Here is a 15826-nt window from a genome sequence, read left to right as displayed (position 1 = left end):
GGGACTCCGGAGCCAGCAGAAGCCAGGGCTTCTCCGGTAGGTTTGTCGTCCTTCAAGTCCCCGGGGCGAGTTCTGACATTACATCCACGGCCGCGTCATCCTGCTTTTTGAGTAGCCGCGCTTAGGCGTCCGTTGTATGGATGCCATAGACTCTTAGGACCACAGAATCCGCACGACTTTGGTGACTGCTTTGCAAACTCCGTGCACGGATTGGACGCAAACGTGGGGGTTGTAGAGGCTTTAATTTTTCCCAGCGTTGCCTCTCGGTTACTTTTATAACCCGGTTAGTGCGAGATTGCCAGCCCCACACCTCGACTAGACGCTAAGGGCGAAAATTCAGAAAAAGCAGAAACTTCCCTGGTGGCTTCTTGAAGAGCAGGAATAGCGAAATGATTAGGCCAGCAGCACCCTAGAGACTGATACCTCGGGGCTTCTCACCGTCGTGGCCTGATCATGTTCTTGTGTGACTTAATGCCGAAATGAGTGGTCGCTGTTTAGAGCAAAGGATTTGTATCAAGTTTTGCGTGAAATTGAACAAGTCTGCCAGTGAGACCCACCGTCTTTTGAAAGGGTTTAGGTAGGGCGGGAAGATGGCCTAAATGATGCGTAAAGAGTTCGTCCAGTCACGCACAGGACGGATGAAAATACCCAGAAAGTCAAGGACTCGGTTTTTTCAAACAGTTAACGGTGAGAATGCTGCTGAATGTTAGACTCATTCTGAAAGAAAACCTGAACATGAGAAAAACGTCTGCCAAAGTTCCAGCGAGTATTCTAAAGGATGAGCCTGAACTCGAGAAATTTGAATTCCCTCTGATTCATTCAAAGGAAATTACGAAAAGCCATTTTATAGTGAAGGAAAGGGTAACAAGTTCTGAGATGTGGAGTCCTTTGCAGCAGAAAGCTGGTGGGCAAATAACTCTGCCTGAATCCCAGAATCCAAGTCCCCACCCCCACCCCCGCCAGCCAGCTTCTGCAGGGGCCAGCCTCAGTCAGCAAGCATTTCCCCCTAGGGTGGCTCAGCATTGGTTCACATCCTGCTGAAATGAGCCTGAGGTCGCCAGAACCTGACCAGGGAGCTGTCCTCATCTGCTTTTCATCTCTGCCTCCTTCACGCTGGGCAGGATCCAGCTACATATAATACTGATCTATGGGGTCCTCTTCCTTGCTGTTCCCAACCTTCTTGGAGGGCTTGTGGCTGTTGACTTCTGGTGATAGTTTGTTTTTTTATTTCAGCAAGTGTGGCTCTCTCCAGTGCCTGTAGCTCGGCGTGGGGCTACCCTGTACATCCTGCTGTCCCAGGGGATCCTGCCAGTGAGAAGTGCGGGTCTAAGTCTATTTCTGTGTCTGGGGAGACATAATTTTCTGAGGGGACCCCAAAAGAAGTCCTGCAGTTTCAGCCCTGCTTCACAGTCAGGGCCTGAGAGGTGTGGTACAGAAGGCAGTGTGATCTAACCCGAATGACTCACGGTTGGCCTACAATAGTTAACCTCACAGAACTCCCTTCCTCCAACAGGAGAGTTAGGTGTGTCTCATTCTCCTGTACTTTGGACCACCATTCTTTTGGGTACCTTCTGCTAGAAGAGAAGGGTTGGCCCTAGAACATTTAAGCCATGGGACCCAGGTGAAGGCCGTGATGTCCCATGAAGAGACTAAGTGATTCCTCGGGTCTCACGTTAAGGGAGTCTGGGATGCGGTGCCGATTCACACACGACACTTATTTAGTTACTAAGGTCAAGTGTGTTTTGGATGGTGTGAAGCTCTGTAGCGAGATTGCTGAGGACAGGTGGGGTTGACGGAGGAGGTGGTTTTTAACTATGTCCGTGAAGAAGGGTGAGAGGAAGGACCATGAGACTGGAGGATGCACGGGAGGTGGTAGCATGAGGCGGTGTAAAAAGAAAAACACACTTTTAGTGTTAAAATACTTAGGTCGGGCGGGGGGCAGGTAGTGGTGTTGCAGACAAGGAATTTGAAAACTTTGGGCTTCCTCTCTTCTGACCTTAATTTTAATGCTAGTGGTTTATACATTGCTACCCCTATCTACAGGTAGGTTTATGATAAACTCCCTTGTTAGAGCTGCTAATTGGATTCCCCCGCTCCCCCCCCCCAAAATCAGGCTATACAAATATAAACAGTCTGTTCGTACCTTGCTGCCAGAGTTCATGGAATGAAACTTGTCTCAAGAGGGTTGCAAGTACTCCACGTGGGTGGAAAGCACCTCAGAAAGCCTAAGGGGGTGCAGAGGGAAGGGAGGCAACAGCATCTCAGCGCTGGCCAGTGTCTGCCTTACCCAGGGGCTCTGACACTTAGTGACTCACTTGGTAAGAAATAATACTGGTTCATAATCCTGAGAGCATCCTGCTTTCAAAAGGTCTCAAGGCCAGGTGTGGCAGCACACACCCACAGACTTGGCAGGCAGAAGCAGGTGGACCTTCAGTTGTGAAGTTCCTTGAAAGCTAGATCTCTTGTCGTCTAGCAAAGCTCTTGAAGCGGGGGTGGAGAGATGGCTCAGCAGATTCAGAGCACCGACTTCTTCCAGAGGACCCGTGTTCAAATCCCAGCACCCACGTGGAAGCTCACACAAAGATACATGCAGGCGTAACACCAATTCAGTTCGCATGACATAAAAATAAATATATTGGGGGCTGGAGAGATGGCTCAGAGGTTAAGAGCATTGCCTGCTCTTCCAAAGGTCCTGAGTTCAATTCCCAGCAACCACATGGTGGCTCACAACCATCTGCAATGAGGTCTGGTGCCCTCTTCTGGCCTGCAGGCATACACACAGACAGAATATTGTATACATAATAAATAAATATTAAAAAATAAATAAATAGGGGCTGGAGAGATGGCTCAGTGGTTAAGAGCATTGCCTGCTCTTCCAAAGGTCCTGAGTTCAATTCCCAGCAACCACATGGTGGCTCATAACCATCTGTAAAGAGGTCTGTCGCCCTCTTCTGGCCTTCAGGCATACACACAACAGAATATTGTATACATAATAAATAAATATTAAAAAAACCACTTACCAAATTCATTTAAAATAAATAAATAAATAAATATATCTGGGAGCTGGAGAGATGGCTCAGTAGTTAAGAGTGGTTCTTGTAGAGAAACTGGGCTCATTTCCCAGCACCTACATGGCAGCTCACAACTGTCTTTAATTCCAGTTCCAGACGACCTAACACCCATAGCAAAACACCAGTGCGCATAAAATGAAAACTATTTTTTAAAAAGTATATATTAAAAAAAAATAAAAACAAGCAGCACCTTACAGACTTCTCCCTGCTTAGTCGTTCCAAGACATCCCACTTCTAGGTCATCCTGTGAGATGAAGTTCTGGTTCCTCCATGCTTGCCACCCAGGACAGTACAGCTTAGGATGAAGTCCCCACTATCGCAATAATTTTGATAAATTTATTGATCTTTGCTCTGGCCTTGTAATCATTACAGAATAGTGTGTCCAGGGGCACAGACAAGGATCCCACAACCCCTACTTTCAGGTCTTATCTCCTGTTACTTTATTTTACTTTATTTTGTTTTTTTTGAGACGGTCTCTTCACCAGAGATCCTCCTGTCTTGGCCTCCCAGGTGCTGGGATTAGAGGCGTGAGCCACCACTCCTGGCTCTCACTTATAGCACAGATCCCGAGAGAAGTGGTTTCTGGGTTTATTTCATCCTGTAAACAGGGTTAGAGTGAACCCGGCAGTGATGCTGGACTGAGACCCATATTGAAATACAAGGCCCCAGAAGTAAAATGGTCTTGGTTAGGGTTTAAACACAGAATACTCAGAAGCAGATGTTGGGAGTGTGAACTCAGATTGTTCTAAGTGGTTTCCAAAAAGGGACTTAATTTATTATTATTATTATTATTTTGGTTTTGGTTTTTCGAGACAGGGTTTCTCTGTAGCTCTCCGTGCCCGTCCCGGAATTAGCTCTTGTAGACCAGGCTGGCCTCGAACTCCCAGAGATCCGCCTGCCTCTGCCTCCCCAGTGCTGGGATTAAAAGCGTGCGCCACCGCCCGGCGGGACTTAGTTTATTAACCGAAGTCAAGACCCATGTAGCGGTCAGATTGAAGAGCCATTTCAGTCCATTACTCCTTTGCAAGGCTTTCCCAGACATACTCAGCAGTGGCAGGATGTCTCAGATTTGGGGGAGGTAAAATTACCGCCCTGACTTTTAGTCCACTTTCATATGACTGCAGCATCACTGAACCCAGCGGCAGAGCCTTGGCTCCTGGGTGACCGGAGAGCTCTAGCCCAGCAGCGCTTGCTGAGTGCCTGTCGTAGCTGATGGCCTGCACCTCACTGCGCAGGCTTCCTGAGTTCCTGGTCCATGTAGACTGAGATCCAGCTATGGTTCTGGGCCACACCTGGAGGTGTGGCTGCCTTAGGCCTTTGGTGTGGTGTGATTTTCCTTCCTGATCTTTGGACCGTCTTCCTGCCCCCCCCCCCCCCCCCCCCCCCCCCCCCCACTGAAGCTGTGGTCCCACTGAAGCACGCCGTTTCTGCTTCAGCCCTGGTTCCAAACTGTCTTCCCGCACCGCGGAGTGGGATGGGGAGGGGCTAGTGGCCAAGCCCTCCCTTAGCAATCACAAGGATTGGGTACCTCTGGGCCCTAGAGTCAGGAAGCCTTTTCAGAGCTGTAGCTAGTCCCCTTCTCCCTGGCAGGAGGTCAAGCCTGGCGTTTTGTGACGTCGAGAGAGCTGGCCATCTGCGCGCCTTGCGCCATTCTCAGGCTTCGTTATGTATCGTGACACTGATAGCGCTACTACAATCATATACAGTGATAGCCCATCATCTTACTCCCGGCTCTCCTTCATTCCTCCTCTGATTCCGAGTCAGCTCCATGCTACTGTACTCCGTGTTACTGCCAGATACCTTCTAGGAAGGTACCATTCCGTCTCTGATTTTTGTCTACCTTTCTCTGTCTCAATCGCCTCATCTTGCTTTCTGTCCCACGCAAAGTAATGAAATAAATCATCTTTTGGGGGGGAGGCAACATTTCATTGCTTTATTTTTGTTGGTGGTGGTTGGTTTCTCTGTGACAGCCCTGGCTTTACAAACTAGGCTGACCTCAAACTCAGAGATTCGCCTGCCTCTGCCTCCCAGCTGCTGGGATTAAAGGCGTGCGCCTCTGCTGCACAGTTGATTTTTTTTTAATAACATTTTTAAACAGCGTTTTTTATAGCGTTTTTGGCCAAATGTTTACCAAATCTTTGATTTGAAGAAACAAACAACCAGGCAATGGTGGCACACACCTTTAATCCCAGCAGTTGGATTCAGAGGCTGAGGCAGGGGGATCTCTGTGAGTTCAAAGCCAACCTGATCAACAGAGTGAGTCCCAGGACAGCCAGGACTGATACACAGAGAGCCTTTCTCAAAATACTAAAAAACAAAACTCTGTGTATGGGTACTTGTGACCAACGCTGGTGTGTCCTTTTCGGTGAATCCGTTTTTATTTAGCCTAAACAGATCTCTCTTGTCCTCATTGGAACGGCTTTCCCAGGGCTTTGGTAGAATTTCAGATGGAGCAGACCTTTACAAGACTGCTCCATCAGTGTTTCCCAGGAACTGGTAGTGACCAAACCCTCCGGCAGCCGTCTGAAAGAAGATTCTGTGTTAATTCACTCAACAGATGTTACTGAGTGGCTCCCGTGCCAGGTACCGTCCTGTGAGCTGGAATACAGCAACGGACAAAAGTGAGCCCCAGCCTTGGGTTTGGCCCCTCTGCTGAAGACTGCGGTCACGTGTGCTCACACTAACTCACTAGTAATGGCAGCCCTGGAAATAGGGATGGCCTTTGCCATAGGCCTCTGCGCCAGAAGTCACTGTGCCTCTCCAGCGTCATTAGGAACCCACGGACTGTATGTTCCACTTAATTTTATTATCCTTTTGCACTAAATCCATATTGGTAGAAAAAACACACTGGCAATGTTGGAAGTGTAAATTGGCAACAGCTTTCTGTAAGGCAGCTTGGCAGTATCTGTGGGGAGTTTCGCAAATGCTTGTATCCCCCGATCCTCCAAGTCCACTTCTGGGAATCTGTCCTAAGGAAATAGTCTAAAATATGGGCAGAATTTATGCTTAATAATCTGAAAGTCTAACGGTAGAAATCAGTTAAATAAATTGTAGTCCAACTATGATAGGCTGGCAGTATGCAGTCGTGCTAACAGAGAACACTTAGCAGCAGACTGGAAAAGCTTGTGATGTTTTAAAAGAAACAAAGAATTCAACGCATACATCCAAAAAGATTCAAATACCTAGAAAGGATTTGTTAACTTTTGAGTTGTTGAACTTTAAATTCTTTTTTGTTTGTATGCCTTTAAAAGATATTTCTTGCCGGGCGGTGGTGGCGCACACCTTTAATCCCAGCACTCGGGAGGCAGAGGCAGGCGGATCTCTGTGAGTTTGAGGCCAGCCTGGTCTACAAGAGCTAGTTCCAGGTCAGGCTGCAAAGCTACAGAGAAACCCTATCTTGAAAAACCACAAAAAGGATATTTCTTTAAAATTAGCACAACATTTTAAGAAATAGCATCAAAAGTTGGCAGTGGAGAGGTTGCAGCTCTATCACTTTGATCCGTGAACGTTAACTGACTTGGTCACACGGAGGCTGCAGGGTCTTGTGTTGGTAGCCACAGTGGGACAGAAAGGAAAAGGATCCCCACCCTCTTCCACCCATGAAGGAATGTGACCAGAAGCCCCACAAATGCCAAAGTGGTTATGAAGACACGAAAGCTTTCTGGAAAGTCCTTGAGTCTCCCAGAGAATTTCTTGAGGGCTAAAAATAGCTTTCAATACGCTAATACATCTGTCTTCTCCCATAGCAGGGCACACAAGCAACATGGCTGTGGGCAGTAATATTTATTCTACATGGGGAAAGCCCCATGCAAATCATAAGATATTAACATGGTAACTCTTGAGGTTCAGAAATGTTATCCCATTGCTGTCTGAAATATATAATATGTATTCCCGATATACATATGATAACACAATTGTGTCCTCTACATAATTGTGTTGTTGTATATTTTTAAGATTTAGTTCTAAACATTTGGAGGTGTATGTGTGAATATGAATATGGGTGCCATTGTGGGGGTGGGGCAGAAGAGGGCATCCGATCCTCTGAAGCTGGAGTTACAGGTGATTGTGAACTGCCTGCCATGGGTTTTGGGTACTGAACTCAGCTTCTCTACAAGAACTACAAGAATGTCAGGCTCTCTTAACCAATGAGCTCCCCCCCCCCTTTTTTTTTTTTAAGATTATTTGTTGTGAATAGTGTTCTGCCCGCATGTACGCTGCAGGCCAGAAGAGGGCACCAGATCTTGGTACAGATGGTTGTGAGCCACCTTGTGATTGCTGGGAATTGAACTGAGGACCTCTGAAAGAGCAGTGCTGAGCCATCTCTTTAGCCCCTATGCTGTAGGATTTTAAATGAAAAACTGTTGCTAATGTCTACCCCAGATGAAACTAAAACGCGCACTTCAATACGAAAACATTATCACCTTGGTAAAATTTCCAGCCTCGAAACAAGCACACAAAGTAAAAAGTTGCATTTAAGCATTGTACAGGTTATAGATGCCCTGAACTGCGTGAGTTCCTCAACACCTACGTGTTCATCCCTCTGTGTGTGGAAAGAATACTAATGGGGCTCAGGCTCTGGTTCTGGCTCCTCAGCCGGCTGTGGGACTGGGCGGTTCATCTACACCCCGAGTGCCTCCGTCATTTCTGTAAGAGGGGCAGAATACCACGTATCCTACGGCGTTGTTCATTTCTCTAACTCAACAAATACTCGGGCTTATATGTGCCTGACACTGTGCTAGGCAGAGCGTGTGGTAATGTGCAAGACAAAAAAAAAAAATCTGTGGGCATACATCTGAGGGAAATGTAGCATCTCCGTGATCATAGACGTGGCTCTAACACTGAACAAGAGGAGGCTCAGGGCAGGAGACCTGGCATGCAGTTAAGTGCCCCCGTTGTCTTCCTGACGACTCCTAGTTACTCTACACAGTGGGGGGGGGGGGAGCAGCAGAAAGTGGACCCCGCTCGCTGCTTCGTTCTGTCTCTGGCTAGTCACTCCCTAAGCCAGTTCTGGCTTCAGACAGATTCTTCCATGTCCTGTGGGTCTTACAGTGTATTTCCAGAGTGACAGATCAATTCAAAGTGACCTTTCCTGGAGCTGCTGTTGGGGGTCCTTGCAAGGGACGAGATGGCAGGTGTGAGGTCCACAAATGCAGGGCTGTTGCCGTCTAAGCACAACACGCACAATCATTTTCATGATTGCTCTTCTTCAAGGAAAGCTGCACTCTGAGTCCACACCAGACACTGGAGAAGCAAGCAGGGCTTACAGAGTTAGAATTGGCTACTGTGTTATTTATGAGAGACAAGGGGGGGGGGGTGCTGACAAAAAGCCTGAAAAGACGCTCCGCTCTCACGTGCGGTTTGTTGATATTTTTACTTGTCGAGAATTTAGGAAGTTGAGAAATGCTTACGGAAGCAGCCAGAAGTTTACCCCTGGCACTGGAAGCCTTTACCAGCTCCATCCCTTCCTCAGCCTCCTCCTCCAAATTATCTAACAAAGAGCCACTAACTGACTTTCTCTGGGTCTGCTCTGTTCTAGACCGAAGGTATAGCTCTTGTCCTTAACTGCTGCCTTGCTCTGTGGGACGGAGGGAAAGGACTAGATGTGGAGAGATGTACCTTCTGTGGGCTCTTGCCTTACAAGACTAATTTCCCCAGAACACGGTTGTAAGGACCCAACTCCTATAAAGAAAACAGAAGGTTGGAATTGTTGCCTTTACAGTCATTGTATAAATGAGCAAAAGGCAGCGGAGAGGCAAAACATGCAGTGGAATGGTCGCTGTGAAGCTCGTGCTATCACTAGGTCCTCTTAAGGAGAAAGGCCCCAGAGCATTGGCCTAAGAGCTGGTTTGAAACCCTATCTCCTGGAGGAGACTGGACATCGCCCTCACCTTACGAACTTCGTAAGTGGGGCTTATTAGGTAAAGGGGTCTGTTGCCAAGCCTGATGACCTGAGTTCAATCCCTGGAACCTCCATGATGGAGGAGACAATTCCCACAACTTATCCCATGACTGCTACATGTGTGCCATGGCACAAGCATGTCCCTACACACACACACACACACACAGAGAGAGAGAGAGAGAGAGAGAGAGAGAGAGAGAGAGAGAGAGAGAGAGAAAAAAAAAGAAAAATAAAGAGAACCTAATAAGTAACAAATCAGAATTAAAGCCCAAATTAGATTACGAATAGGTCCAGGGAGGTCCGAAGCTTCTTGAGTTACACATCGGCTTGATGGCAGAGCTGGGACAGGAACAAGGGACCCTGAGCTTATCCAAGCCAGTCAGATGGGTTTTTTTTCATGATGTCCTTCATAATCATTTCTTTTACTAAAATGTTTGTCCTTAAGGTGTCTTGCATTTGACCATGGTGCAGAACTCTGAGGAATACGGTCAAGGCACAGACCATGGTGCAGAGCTCTGAGGAGTATGGTCAAGATACAACCTTGGTGCAGAGGTTCCCCACATACCCCGGGGTGTCCACTCACACCTGCTGGTCATTCTGCCTTTCGCCTTTTCCAGATGTTCTTCCCAAGTTGTACATTGCACTTTTGCGTTTTTAGAGTTTCTCACGGAGAAAATGAAAACCTGGACACATAAACCCGGATAAAGTGCCGGGCTATCTCCTCGCCGCTGGCTCATATTTCCGTGTTTGTATTTATGACACGGTGTATGAAGTCATGAATCCTGTCACATAATTCGGACTTGCGTTTCTGCAGGTTCTCAAAATTCTCAACACTTCACTTGTAAACCCCACTGTATCATGCTACGTTGTTTCCATAGTAACATGTTTCAAACAGAAAAACAGGAAGCCTGAGGAGGAAAGATGGTTTCGAGCAGAGGGAAAGGGGGAATAGGAGACAGAGAGACAAAATCATTCGATGTGGTAGAATACACAAGGTGTTATGAGGGGCACGCTGAATACTCTGTCCAGTTAAAAGTCTCCTGAGTGGAGTGCCTGCCTGCTTACCACAGGAAGGCAGGGTGCAGAGGTCAACATTGGGCGTCTTTCTCCATCGCTGCTAAGTTGTATGAGACAGGGTCTCTCACTGAACCTGAAGGTGGCTGATTGGCTCTTGCCTTGACTGTCCTGGAGCTCACTACGTAGAGCAGGCTGGCCTTGAACTCACAGAGATCTGCCCGCTTCTTCCCCTGAGTGCTGGGCTTGAAGGTGTGTGCCCCCATTCCTGGCTTGCATACTGTTTTTGAAATTCATTTATAGTGTGCATATCCTACAGTGTGCAGTGATGGTCAGAGGTCAGCTTGCAGAGGTAGGGTTTCTTCCTTCACCGTGTGAGTCCGGGAGACTGAACATGTCATCAGGTTTGACAACAAGCACCTCTACCCACAGAGCCGGCCAGCTAGCTGGCCCTATGTATACTATTTATTTTTATTTTTATTTTATGTAAACATTGCTTTTACAATTATAAATTTATGCATAATGAACACTAAGATTACTTTTTTAAGAAAGAAGAAAAAAATACACATTTTATGGCCGGAAAGCGATCTGCCCCCAAGGAGCTGATGACTTCATGGGAGGCATGGGATACATACACACATACCTTTCTTACAAGGCAATAAGGAGGATAATGGAAATTTCACCAAGTGTGGGTGGAAGGATCAACTCTGCCTGGGAGAGCGGTCCTTCAGTAAAAAGAGGTGACATTTGCACAGGGTCATAAAGATGAATAGAGGTCTCCAGGGCTTTGTAAATCGTTAGGCTCTGTGCAGATCTAAGTTAGTCTTTGGCCGTCGTTACCGCTGTCAAGGCTTCCCTCGTATAAAGCTCTCTTTCTTGTCTCTTTCCCATGTTCTCCAAAGGCCGGAATCTCTGGGCCAGGAAGCAGCCGCAGTTAAACAGTCCCACGTCAGTGCTGCAGCCAGTGGACTGCGGTGCATGCACAAGACGCAGATTCAGGACCAGAGACATAAAATCACCCAGGAGCTGAGCCAGGAAGGTTGGAGCGGGAAGCAGTCACCCCACCTCCTCTGTTGCCACCATGTGGAAAGGCCAGCTTTGCTTGGGCCTCCACCCTGACTGGTGTAGATGTCTCTACCTGGGGGGGAGGGGGTAAGAACTTAGAGCAAACACCACACATTGGTCTGATTGACCCCGACAGGAAATGACACCTTAGCTGTCTTACGGTCTGCAGACAGGGTGGAGTAGAGAGCGGGGTGTGAGCCAGGGGACAGGCTGGGTGGCAACGGATGATCTGTCCTCGATTAATGTCTTCTGATTTAATTCTCCTGGTCCCCTCCCTGGGGTCCTCATCACGGGGTCGCACCCCTTCAGGGTCGGGGTTAGAGTCCTTCTGATACCTCTTGCAGAGGACCAGGATTCAATTCCCAGCACCCCATACAGGGCATTTCAGAACTGCCTATAACTCCAGCTCCAGGGGATCTGACTCCCACTTCTGGCATCTGCAGGCACTGCATGGATGAGTACAAACCCACACACGGGCATGCATATACACACAGTTTTAAAAAAAAATAACCGATAAAGGGATAAAAACAAACTAGTATTTTTATTTTACATCTATGAATTGTGGGTGTGTGCCCGCATGGATGTCTGCACCACACATGTGTTGTGTCTGCAGAGAGAATCGGACTGCCTAGAACAGGAGTTACAGGTGGTTGTGAGCTACCGTGTGGGCGCTCTTCTGGAAGAGCAATGGTGCTCTTAACTGCTATGCCATCTCTCCAGCCCCCTGAGATTTTTTTCTTTTAACAAGTAAACAACTTTAAGATGTATTTTATTTTTAATTATGTATATATAGAAGTATCTGTCTTTGTGTGCACACATATGTGCAGGTGCCCAAGGAAGCCAGAAGAGGGCAGCATCCCCTGGAACTGGAGCCAAGGTGGTTGTGAGCTTCCCAGGGTGGGTTCTGGACATGAAACTCAGGTCCTCTGCAAAAGCAGCAAGTAGCAAGTGCTTTATTTATTTATTTATTTATTTATTTATTTATTGGCTTATTGGCTTTTTAAAGACAGTTTCTCAGTGTAGTCCCGGCTACCTTGGAACTTACTTTGCAGACCAGGCTGGTCTCAAGCTCACAGATATCTGGCTCTTCCTCACAAGTGCTGGGATTAAAGGCGAGTGCAAACACCGTCCAGCAAGTGCTTCAGCAAGGGCACTTAACTGTGAGCCATCTCTCCAGCCTCTGCAGCTATGAACCCAAGTCCTCCTGATACCATACCCAGATACTTGATCTTCTCTGTCATGTGATGTCACCATGCCAGTTCATGTTGTAGACCCACCCCCTTTCTCCTGGATCACCATTCCTTGAGGGAAAGCTCTGTATTTGACTCCATTCCCTGTTTCCTATGGCAACAGAGCAGGGCTTGCCATTGACTACACTAAGTATGAGTCTTCTTTTGAGAAACGGTCTCACTGTGTAGCCTTGGCTGAGGTGGAACAGACTTTGTAGACCAGGCTGGCCTTAAATTCGCAGAGGTCTCCCTGCTTCTGCATTCCGGAGTGTTGGAATTAAAGTCATGTTCTACCATATCAGGGTGCAAGCAGGTTTCTGTGAGTTGGAGGCCAGCCTGGTCTACATAGTGGGTTCCAGGACAGTCAGTGATACATGGTGAGACCTCGCCTTAAAAAACAACAACAACAACAACAAAACAGACACATATATTTTTAAGACAATGTCTCTCTGGGTACTGAGATCAAAGGCATGTTACCACCATGCCCAGCTCACTCCACATGTCTTACTTAAGTCTCCAAGGACTGGAAAAGAATGAGTATGTCTTTTGTAGACCAGACTAGCCTCGAACTCACAGAGATCTGCCTGCCTCTGCCTCCTGAGTCCTGGGACTAAAGGGGTGTACCACCAAACCTTTAATCCCAGCCTCTGACCACCACTGACAAGAGTGAGCACTTCTAACATCAGTTCATAAGAAGTGATGGGCAGGAGGTGGGCACCTTTTGAGGTAGATACCTCCAGGCATCTTTCTCAGGAAGGTTGGGGGAAAACTGAGGATATGCTCAGGCTAAAGCACTTTTAGAACTCATACCTTTTGCTCAGCTCTCCATCTCGGTAGACAGGCACGCAGGCAGGTCAGGCAGAGGGGAACACTCATGGTTTCCGGCGAGTTGGGAAAATAAGGTCAGGTTTGGATTCAGATAGTTATTTGTGTTTTCTGGGTCTGCATGGTCGATAAACGTCCAAGGAGCAGTGATTCTGTCCCTCATCTTTCATTGCTTTATGGGACTGCGGGGAACCAAAGCATAACATCCTGCTTTCCCATAAGTTCCCCGGCCGCTACCCTGGCACCGATTAAAGACATGTCTGCATGATTAATCAAAAACCGATGTGGAAGCCCTCTGGCGCTGCTCGGATGTGCTGCCGGCTTCACACACAGCGGTTCCTCGGCTGCCGCGGGTGGGCCAGCACATAGAGGCTTTTGATGAACTGGCTATGCCGCCCCAAAGTTAGCAATGTCATCCGACATGACTAATGAGGCTCTGGATCTGATCTGTGCCGAGCGGCCCTGCCGTCTAGAGGAGGCTGGGTTCCACAGCCAGCCTGGGAAGAGGCTGCGCCCTGGGCTGTACATACACTCCATCATTCCAGCTGGAGTCTGGGAGGCCTCTAGCGTTGGAGCTGGGAGTTGACTTGCAGAAGGGTGAGAGAAATTTGTGCTAGGTTCTGTGCTAGGCCCCGCAGTGTATGTGACCCAGTTAAACTAGCTCAACCTCCTCTTAGAGAAATGAGAACTAAGATCCAGGAAAAGTGAGGGGCTTGCAGCGGCCGTCGACACAGATAAACATGTATGATGTTAATGACTGCAGTGCCGTGTTAATACACCTTACAAAGGGCTCCTCTCTGGCCTGCCTTCCTTCCTCAGCAAAGTATTGACAAGGGTAAGGTAGGCAGAGCCCCATCACCCCTGTAGTTCCAGAGAAAGGCGTGTGGAGTCAACAGAGCTGGGTTTGGGCCAGCTTCATCTTCAGCAGATCACTTTGGTTTTCCTAGCTTCGGTTTCCTCAGCTGGAACAGCCAAATACTGCTCACCGGGCTACTTCCTAGAGCCCTGTGAGACTTAGCAGAGTCATGCATTAGTTCCTATCGCATTATTGCCCTCTCTCAGGAGCTCTGGCTGGACTCTGGAATGTGGATCTATAGAGACCTTTAGCCCTTTCCTTCCTCCTTCTAGAACACACAGGGATGCAAGGGACATAAAACCAACTGGTCACCTATAAGCAGTTGTGTGGGCATTGATCATGTCTGTATATACACATGCACTTCTTAGTTGAGCTGTGTAGGGCTCTATGATTTCAGTTCCGTTCTTATTTGGAGTTTAGCTTTTCCTGGAGAAAAGGTAGTCATATCTTGTTTTCTTTTGCCTGGTTTCTTCATGCCCGTCACTTAATCTTTTCCTAGACCCTTTGCCAGAACAATCTGCTGACTGACTCTGTCAGGTAATTTATTATGTCCAGTTATACTACAAGCGCTGTGCCATGCTGGTTCTGGGGATTCACCTAGGAGCAAGACCTACATGGTCCCTGCTTTCCCTGAGTTTATGATGTAGCAAGGGGAGAAGTATAAAGTATAGCATCCCTTGGTAGCTGTGAGAGATTGGTTCTAGAACCCCCATCCCGGTCTTCAGCAGACATTCAAACCCACAGATGCTAAGATCATTGACTTAATATGGAATAATATTTACATACAATTCACACACATCCTCCCACATACTTCAGATCCTATCTAGAGTGCTTGCAATGCCTACCTCAATGGAAGGACTGTGTAAACAGTTGTACTGTATTGCTTAGGGACTAATGACAAGGAAACCGTGTCTGTACATTTTCAGCGTGGAGGTAGCTTTGTTCCCTGTCTATTTTCAGTCCTTGATTGGCTGAACCTGTAGGGGTGGAATTTATAAACCTATAACGTGAGCGAAAACAGAGACCGCGTCTGCCTTGCTCATAGCTGAATCCCCAGTGCCAGCCAGCCTTGCGTAGGACTGGAGATGATAGATTGCCCAACAGCTTCGGTCATCTGTTGCTCTGTCAAAGGGCCAACTGTAATTGTAATTAAGTGTTATAATGAGAGGCCCTGTGGGTCCTCTGGGGACGCGTAGCAGAAACACCTCACCCAGGGAGACAAGAAAGAGTACATAGTTGAAGAGTCGGTGGAAACAGTTTATTCGGGTGATACAATTACTGAGGACCACTCTGCCACTGTGACGACCGCACTTGATACAAGGCAGCGAGTTGCCCGCCTCCCTGGAGCTTGCATTCTGGCAATGGGAGAATAAGCACAGAGGATGGTTTTCAATAGAAACAAACCCAGTCAGATTAACAGGGGTGAGATGGGGGGGGGGATGGCTGAGCAGGAAGTGGGGATGAGGCCAGCTTAGGCACGTCGGCAAGGTCATTTCATGGAATGTCTCTCTGAGGAGAAAATGCTGAACATGGTATCTGAAGCATGAAACCGGCTAGCCACGTGAAGAGAAAGGGACCAGGAATGCAAGATCCTCGGGTAGTAGAAGCCAGTGAAAAGGTAAGAACATTAGGGACACAGAGAGTGGTTAGCACCGAGGGAAGGGACATGAGCTCTAGGTTGCTTATCCTAACAATATCATCACCGATAAAACCCCTCTTCTGTGATCTGTTTATTATAAGATCCATCCCTGGCAGCTCATGAGGCCCCACCCCCTCTACTCTAAGCTAATGGTTTCTGGGGGTGGGGGTCATTCTCTCTACTGGTATAACCACCAGTACGTTGTTTACGTTCATGCAAGTAACCCTA

At 47.7% G+C, this 15826-nt stretch overlaps 2 protein-coding genes across 3 annotated transcripts in view; both read left to right on the top strand.

The window, feature by feature from the left end:
* Positions 1-2: 2 nt before the first annotated feature.
* The window catches only part of Emsy (EMSY transcriptional repressor, BRCA2 interacting), a 107670-nt gene continuing 91846 nt past the window's right edge, over positions 3-15826 (top strand). Inside the window, exon 1 of one of the 2 annotated variants that reach the window (XM_050154597.1) lies at positions 3-36. The gene's annotated coding sequence lies outside the window, so the exon portion shown is untranslated. The remainder of the gene's footprint in view (positions 37-15826) is intronic. The other variant, XM_050154598.1, reaches the window with a different exon arrangement.
* On the top strand, positions 31-15331 carry Gvqw3 (GVQW motif containing 3). Its single transcript, XM_050154614.1, is given in 5 exon segments — positions 31-576; positions 579-677; positions 680-861; positions 13198-13377; positions 13379-15331. Coding segments are annotated over 5 exon segments (690 nt in total). The 5' UTR covers positions 31-479; the 3' UTR covers positions 13511-15331.

This window comes from Alexandromys fortis, unplaced genomic scaffold, assembly GCF_014885135.2.
Source record: "Alexandromys fortis isolate MF-2015 unplaced genomic scaffold, M_Fortis_MF-2015_v1.1 scaffold_77, whole genome shotgun sequence".
Taxonomy (NCBI): Eukaryota; Metazoa; Chordata; class Mammalia; order Rodentia; family Cricetidae; genus Alexandromys; species Alexandromys fortis.
Note: the sequence above shows the minus strand (reverse complement) of the source record. Positions and strands in the feature narration are given on the sequence as shown.